At 38.0% G+C, this 8,720-nt stretch overlaps 1 protein-coding gene across 1 annotated transcript; it reads right to left on the reverse strand.

Annotated features, from left to right (window-relative positions):
* Window positions 1-4,875: 4,875 nt before the first annotated feature.
* LOC137741430 (uncharacterized) lies at window positions 4,876-6,847 on the reverse strand. The gene is made up of 3 exons (XM_068481146.2): window positions 6,247-6,847; window positions 5,576-5,725; window positions 4,876-5,471 (listed from the first exon to the last, which is right to left on the reverse strand). Exons 1-3 carry the CDS (start codon window positions 6,775-6,777, stop codon window positions 5,448-5,450), a joined length of 705 nt encoding a protein of 234 aa, XP_068337247.2. The 5' UTR covers window positions 6,778-6,847; the 3' UTR covers window positions 4,876-5,447.
* Window positions 6,848-8,720: the final 1,873 nt, after the last annotated feature.

Here is an 8,720-nt window from a genome sequence, read left to right on the forward strand (position 1 = left end):
ATATAGAGAAATATATTAAAATTCTAAAATTAGTTTTATCTTGACATTAGAATAGCTTCCGGCCTATCACTTCCCCAACGCTAGTCTCAGTTATTGCCCGCGTAAAATAAATAAATAAATAAATTCTTGCCCGCTGCCCAGCCGACTGCAGAAAGCCAAGAGTTGTTTGACTAGCTGCCAAAACCACAGACCAAAAGCAATTACCTATTTTCAAAAGTTGAAAGTCTCGAGGGAAGAGACTTTCATAAGAATCTTGAATTAGGATCAAACAGAAAGAATAAATCACAAAAGCCACAACCTATGGTTGACGAGAGGGTCACATCTGCTAGTGGGCTTACCAACCCATGCGAACAAGGAAAGGTTGCAGGGCCTGGAAGCAGGCCTGACCAGTCAGGGGCCCAATGAGGAAAAGAACTTGCTGCAGCATCTGGAAGCGGGCCTGCCAAGTCAGGAGCCCGACACTCCCATGGAAAAGCAACAGCAGGCTATGCAGCCGGTCCAAAAGGCATGGGCTCAACCTGCCCACCCGCGGAAAACGGTCAGAAAGCAGACCTAGATGAATTGGGCCCGCAACTCTCTTTATTAAATATGACTGCTTCAAATGAGGAATCTGATGATCCAGGTAACACAGGCACAGCCTTGATTGCATCTGTTGATTATGATACGGGTTGAATTATTGACTCCGGAGCTACTGATCATATGACTTATGATCATACTTTATTTAACCCTACAACACCACCATCCCGGGATAGTATTGTCATTGCTAATGGACGTGTTGCCCTAGTTACAGGGACGGGTTCGATTGCACTCACTCTTACTTTCTCCTTACACAATTGCTTGCTTGTTCCCACACTCTCTAGCCATTTGTTATCTGTAGAACAAGTCACTAAGCAATTAGACTGTGTTGTGCAAATGTTTCCGTTTTTCTGTTTAACTCAGGCGATCATTAGGCGTGGTACTAAGAGGAAGGGGTTGTACTTTGTTGATGATGTTACACAAGGCCGTGTTCATCAAGTTCAAGGTCGTGATAATGGAAAGTTGAAGACTATTCAGTTGTGGCATCGTCGTCTTGGTCATGCTTCCTTCGGTTATTTGGGAAAATTACTTCCGTCATTATTTGGTAATATTTCAGATTCTTCGTTAAGGTATAATGTTTGCACATTAGTCAAAAGTCATCGAGCTTCTTATCCCCCGAGTTTGCATAAAAGAACAATTCCGTTTGAGTTAATTAATTCTGATGTGTGAGGGTCATCTCCGGTTACTACTCAGCATGGTGTGCGTTGGTTGGTAACATTTGTTGATGATTGCACTAGAATGACTCGGTTGTACCTCATAAAAAATAAAAGTGATGTGGGTGACATCTTCAAAGCATTTTATCACATGGTCTATACTCAGTATTCACTCCCTGTTAAAGTGTTTCGGTCAGACAACGGTAGTGAGTATCTTAATCAGGAACTTTCTCAGTTTTTTACGGAAAATATCATTCTTCATGAAACTATGTGTCCTCAAACCCCACAACAAAATGGATTTGTCGAACAAAATTGGCACATCTTTGAAATTACCGTGCCCTTCTTATTGGTAGCTGTGCACCCAAGACATATTGGGCTGATGCAGTCATTTATGCTATTTATATCATGAACCGAATGCCATCGCGTGTTCTCTCTTTTAGAAACCCCTTGGCCGTGCTTGCTGATCATGTTTTGCTCCCTTCCACTCTTCATCTCAAACCTCGGGTTTTTGGTTATGTGGCATATGTTCATCTTCACAAAAATCAAAGAAGCAAGCTTGATCCATGTGCGGTGCAATGTGTGTTCCTTGGCTTTCATCCTCAACAAAAAGGCTATAGATGTTATCATCCATCCATTCGACATAGCGTACATCACCATGAATGTTACCTTCTCTGAAGACGAATTATTTTCCCCTCCCAGCCATACTCCTCAGGGGAAGACAACCTCAGGTGAAGATTATGGTTGGTTCGATATTATGCCTACTGTTTCTGTAAATAGCCCAAACGGGCTTTTAGCCCAAATCAGCCTAGATGCTACTGACTAAACTGGCCCAGATGAAGCTAACCGTGACTGCCCTGATGGGCGTGCTGACCAGGGCAGAGGGAATGGGCTAGGACCTTTTGATGCTTGCCCAAGTGGGCCGCATGTTGTAGGCTAGGACCTTTTGATGCTTGCCCAAGTGGGCCGCATGTTGTACCCAGCGAGAATAATGATGGGTCGCATGCTGACGCTGTTGTCTACAGCCCAAATTATGGTGGAGTTGGTCCGAGTGGGCCTTCAAGGGTGATAATTGCCCTAAATTCGAGTGATAGTTCAAATGAGTTAGAAGACAGTAGCAAACTCCCTCATACTCCAACGGATATTTCTGAGGTAAGTACTCACTCGGAAATTATTGAACCATCTTATATGTTGCCTCTTCGACAAAATCGTGGAAAACCACCAGACAGGTACTCTCCAGAAGGAAATGTGCGGTATTCCATTTCAAACTATGTCTCTACTCATCAACTTTCAACAAAATACTGTGCATTTGTTCAGCAAATGGAAACCATCAAAATACCCACCAGACTGGAGGAAGCTTTAAAAGATTCGAAATGGACAAAAGCAATGCAAGTTGAATTGGAAGCACTACAAAAGAATAATACATGGAGTGTGGTCCCACTTCCCAAAGGAAAGAAATTAGTGCAAGTGGGTGTTCACTATTAAACATAAGGCAGATGGAATAATTGATAGATATACGGCGAGGGTTGTGGCAAAAGGTTTTACCCAAACCTTTGGGGTTGATTATCAAGAGACTTTTTCTCCTGTTGCAAAGATGAATACCATTAGAGTTTTATTATCTCTTGCTGCGAACCATGATTGGCCTCTGAGACAGTTGCTTTTCTACATGGTGATTTAGAGGAAGAGGTGTACATGGATATTCCACCAGGTAATGGCGTTTAAACTCCAGTCGGAAAATGTGTAGACTTTGAAAGGCATTATATGGCCTTAAACAGTCATCCAGAGTGTGGTTTAAGCGGTTCACCCAGGCAATGAAGAAGTATGAGTATCGAAAGGGAAATGCAGGCCATACATTGTTCATCAAACGCAAGGATGGCAAGGTAACTCTGCTTATCATATATGTAGATGATATGATTATCACATATGATGATACAATGGAAATCAAACGTCTACAAGAGCAGTTGTTTTCTGAGTTTAAGATGAAAAATCTTGGAGGACTTAAATACTTATAGGGAATTTAAGTGGATAGGTCTCAGGAAGAAATATACTTATCTCAAAGAAAGTATGTATTGGATCTTTTGTTTGAAACTGGTATGTTAAGGTGTAAACCAGTGGATACACCTATTGTGCAGAATCATCATCTAGCAATTTATCAGGATCAAGTCCCAATGAATAGGGAAAGGTATCAAAGATTGGTAAGGTGGTTGATCTATTTGTCGCTTACAAGGCTAGATATTGCTTACACAGTAAGTGTGGTAAGTCAATTTATGCATGCTCCTAGTGAGGATCATATGGCAACAGTAATACAAATTCTAAGTTACTTAAAAGGAGCTCCAGGAAAAGGGTTGATGTATATAAAGCATGGGCATATGGAGGTGAAAGGGTATACCGATGCAGATTGGGCTAGAAATATCACTGATCGGCGATCTACATCGGGATACTTCACATTTGTAGCTGGTAATCTTATGCCATGGAGAAATAAGAAGCAAAATGTGGTGGCAAGGTCTTTGGTTGAAGCTGAGTACAGAGAAATGACACATGGTATTTGTGAGCTTCTATGGCTTCGGATTCTACTCACTGAGATAGGGTTTAAACCAAAAGGTTCTATGCTGTTGTACTGTGATAATCTAGCAGCACAAGAGATAGCTAACAATCTGGTGCAGCATGACAAGACCTAACATGTTGAGGTGGATAGACATTTTATCAAAGAAAAGCTGGAAGTTAAGTTGGTTGACATTCCGTTCGTGAAAACAGAAGAACAGTTGGCAGATATTCTAACTCATGCAGTTTCTGCAAGAAGGTTTCAAGACTCACTCGACAAGTTGGGCCTAAGTGATATCTATGCACCAACTTGAGGGGGAGTGTTGGCGTGAGTCAACAATAATACAATAGGAATGTAATTGTGTTTCCTAATTTGGGTATAACTCTCTTTTTATGTCTTTAATATTCCTTGTAGTACAAGGATTGAGTATGTGTGTGTGTGTATATATATATATGTGTTGCCTCTTATGAGAGCAGAATATAGAGAAATATATTAAAACCCTAAAATTAGTCTTATCTAAACATTGTTCTACAACTTGCAGCTCTTTCATATTAATCTTCGTCTTCGGTTTTGTAATTGTTTCTCTCGTGTAGATTATTGGATCTAAAGCTTCTTGCTTTGACTATATTTGAAAGACTTTTTGTGAATTGGGTTGTTTGGAGGGTGTTTGATTTGGTTGAGCAAGTTTGTTTAAGAAAATAACTTGATTGTTCTTGATAGTAAAAGCTGCGAGGTATTTGAGAAATTCATGGCGATGAAGATGAAGATGACAAAGTGTTAGAAACTGAAGGGAGATTATTCACGTTAAATCAACAACATAACAATTTCGTATTGACAACTATTTATAGCTATTATCAACAATATCAATATTGTTGTGTGAACATATAGGCAATATATTCAAAATATCAACAATGTCGTTCATTATAGACACCGTTTCAACAATATAGGCATCTGAATAATATACCCGAGTACTTTAGACATTTCCATTATCTTGCCCTATCATTTAGGTTGTTCATATCATTCTTTCTATTTCAGCAACCAAAGTTTAAAATCTTTTAATTATAGCATTTGCTCTCTGGCATTAGCATTGGCGTATTATAAAGAAAATGACACAACGTAAAGAAAAATCCCATAAAGAACAAAAGAAAATGGCCTTTGACATGGACCACTATATATATGACCAATATTGATCCCACCATATCCAATAATTACACATTTGACAATCCACTGAAATTAACCACTTATGATAGTCCATGTGATTGATCGAGCTTGTGATCATGCGGTCCAATTCCCATCATGTGATTGATCGAGTTCGTGATCATGAGGTCCAATTCCCATCATGTGATTGATCGAGCTCGTGATCATGCGGTCCAGTTCCCAACACTAAATACCAGGAAAAGATCATGCCATATATACCACATAGCTATGAATCAAACTATATCGAAACCATACAATTTCATGATAAGTAGACCCCAGAAACAGATAGTTTTTGGAATTAATCAACTCCCTAAAATAATAGATATATTCAATTTTTGTTTTCCATGTAGTTAAATTAGAGATATTTTCAAGCGACAAACACAAACATATGCAAAAGCTTAAGTCCACGGATATTTGAGTGAGATATTTGTTGAGATATTTCGTCCTCTCTTTTTGTTGAGTTAATATCTTCACGTCGCAAATCAAACCCTCTTCACAAATCGACCCTGCAACACCAAAGAAATATAACAAAAAAATTAATTTCAAACTTTCAGAATATTAATTAGCTAGGGAAAAAAAACGAGAGAGATATAGGGAGGAAGACAAAAACCTTGAGTCTAGGTCTTTTATCTGCATTGAGCTTGCGGACTTGGTACCTTATCTTTTTGGAGAAGAGCCTAGACTGGCGTTTCTCTTTGTACCTTAGAACACTTGCCTCTCTTCTTGTCTTGTCTTCTTCCATTACCGGCACCTCGCCCATCTGATGATCATACACAATTAATTAACATAATTAAGATTAACATAACATTCTGGTTAATTAAGAGGCTCATGATATATGCAAAACCCACTTGATTTATTACAATCTGTGGAGTTTGTTACTTAAAACCAATCTCAATTGATAATGTGATCCTGTGGGAAAAAAAATAAATCAATACAATAATTTACATATTAGAAACAACAAACTAAATCTCATTCACCTAAAAAAAGAAAACTAAATTGTAGACCATTTAAAAGGGGTTTCCACACCTCAAGCATTTTGAAAAGGGAAGCACTATGTGCTCATTTTTATGATGAGTGTTATTTACACTTCTTTACAAAAGCGAAGAGAACAACAAAGAGTGTGAATAGCGAATCTCTTTTGAAACAAAGAAGAAAGAATGCAGAAGAAATGCATGTTATATCAATCCATTTTATTTAAAATTGGGGAAATAAGAAATATGAAACGAGGTCAGAAAAAAGTAAAAGGATGATAATATATAATAAAGTTAGTCAAGCACTAACATAATTGCCATTGCTAGCCATGGAAGAAAGTGAACAATCATCTGCCCAAAGAGAACCGCGGTCCGACCAAGCATCCAAAACCTCTTGATAATTCAAATTCAAATTCAGCTGCACCTTCTTCTCATCATCATCATCCCAAAACCCTACACTCTCACTTTTTACTACTTTTTTTTTGTAGTAGCTCTCCTCTTCAAAAAAGCACTTATCAGTGCCTTGATAAACCTTTTGCTCTATCTCCTCCCCTTCTTCTTCTCCATTGGGAAACTCATCCCAATCCATAAAATCCCAATTGAGCTTGTGCCCGCTGTACATGTTATCGCTCGGCCATTTTCCATCTTCTTCCTCTTGGATTCCCAAAATTCTCTCCCAATCATCGATGATATCAACCTCATGATCATTGTCTCCATTGGTGTAAACATCATCTAATTTTGTATTAGTAGTGTCAGAGAATTCTTCACCAGAATTATGGGTACAGTCCGGCACTTGTTGCTCTTCCTTCTTTGGGCTTCTTAAGAAAGAACGGTACCTCATCTTATCTTTGTCCACTCTCTTTCTACTACTCAAATTTGAATGTAACAGATGATGAGAGATGTGAGAATAAAGATGTAAGTGGGAATTTGTATATATGGTATGTTTATCCTATGTGGCATCTTATCTTCTAGCCATTGGTTGGTTCAAGGCCTGAATATATATCAGTTGAAAGACTCCAGCTAGGAAAACGGACAAAGGCTAAAGAGGACCCTACGATTACATGCCTTTTTACTCCATGAAAAGAGGAGTTGGGGACCAAATGAAAGACTTGTTGACTTGTTACATCAAGAAGCACGTGACCTAAAAGGGTTGATGAAAGCAATAATTTAGATATTTGATCATAGTAGGGTTCTATTTTGTATGTGCAGCTATACGTAGTACTAGTACATTCGAGGAGGAGGAGAAAACGTATAAAGAAGCCCCATATAGTGTTGTTGGTATTCGACAGTTTGTGGGGCGTCGTTGGTCGCGCTGATATTATATCCCATGCCCATCGTGTGCAGCAGAATAGTAGTAGCAGTCTGCAAAGCATACAAGTAACCTTAGAAAGTATACGACATTTTACTTTAAATGGGGCTTTTTCAGAGAAGTCACTGTTCGGAACCCCATCTACAGCCCATCTTACTGTCTGGTGTGACACTGAAAAATCTCGGTGTTATTTCAGTAATTTGAGGATATATATATATCTCATTTGTATGTCGTCTTTTAGTATTAAAAAGAAAAATATAATTACAAGTAGGAAGCTTAACCAACATATATCATATGTTGGTTTAGAGTAATGAGTTAATTTGAATCTTGAAATATTATCCGAATGAAAATTAAGTCTTTGTATTATATTTTCAAATAAATTATCCCTTAAAACTCCACATCAAAGTCATTGGGATTTAAACTTAAGTTGGTCTGTTACTTTAAGTAACATCCTCGCTGCCTTAGTAGGTTGACCTTTTCAATTAAGGCTTTGACGTGCAAGCCCATCATCTCTTAGCCATATTGCCTTAGATCTTTAGTGTGTGATATATAACACAGACTTTGGGCCTGCTGTGAGACAATGCTCTTGACTAGATATAGATACATAGAGGGTGTGAGCTTAGTGCTTTCGGCTGAAAAACATTTCTGTGATCCTTTTTTTTTTTTTTTGGTGATTCTCCTAAATTAGTTTGATATTTTAAATCATCTTATTATTTGCAGTTATCATGCGTGTCTATCACAATTTAGTACCTTAGACGGGAGATTACTAGGTCGTGGTAACAGTTCGGGCTTCAAGGTATTTGAGAACCATATATTGAGTTGTGCTATCTATAGAAGCTAGAGAGAGGAAGACAAGGCTCTTGTAGTATTCGAGTATCAAGAGCATGATAGTTTCAGTCTGTTAAATTAAATATATTATTGAACATATTTCAATCACACAATCTGATATGCAGTCTATTAAATAAGTATGTTATTGAACATATTTCAATTTTACAATCTGATTTGAAGAGAATTGTGTGACCCATATATTAGCTAGGATAAAGATTTAAGTATTATTTTTAGCAAAAAAAAAAAGATTTAAGTTTTATGGAGAAAATGTTTGAGTGAGATTTTTGAAACATTTATCTCATGTTACCTTATATTAGAAAACATTTGGATCTTGTAATGCAACATATATAGAAATGTTTGTTTGATTGACTAACTGTGAGGATGTGTGAAGGTAAAAAAGTATCACACCGATGAAAGAAAAAACATTGCAAGGGCTTACAAGAGGTTGTGCTACTCCCATTGACGATTGGTTTTATGGTGGAGCCTCAACTTTCTTCATGGTATTAGAGCAGGTTAACCAACGTGCGGACCCCAACAACCACAAGTGCTCCACGTTACCCAATTCGAGTTGTCCACATGTTTTGCTTAAAATTCGCTATACGTGAAGGGGCGTGTGAGGATGTGAAGATAAAATAGTCTCACATCAA

Source organism: Pyrus communis, chromosome 11 (genome assembly GCF_041283825.1).
Source record: "Pyrus communis isolate YQ-2024b chromosome 11, ASM4128382v1, whole genome shotgun sequence".
In the NCBI taxonomy this organism is placed as follows: Eukaryota; Viridiplantae; Streptophyta; class Magnoliopsida; order Rosales; family Rosaceae; genus Pyrus; species Pyrus communis.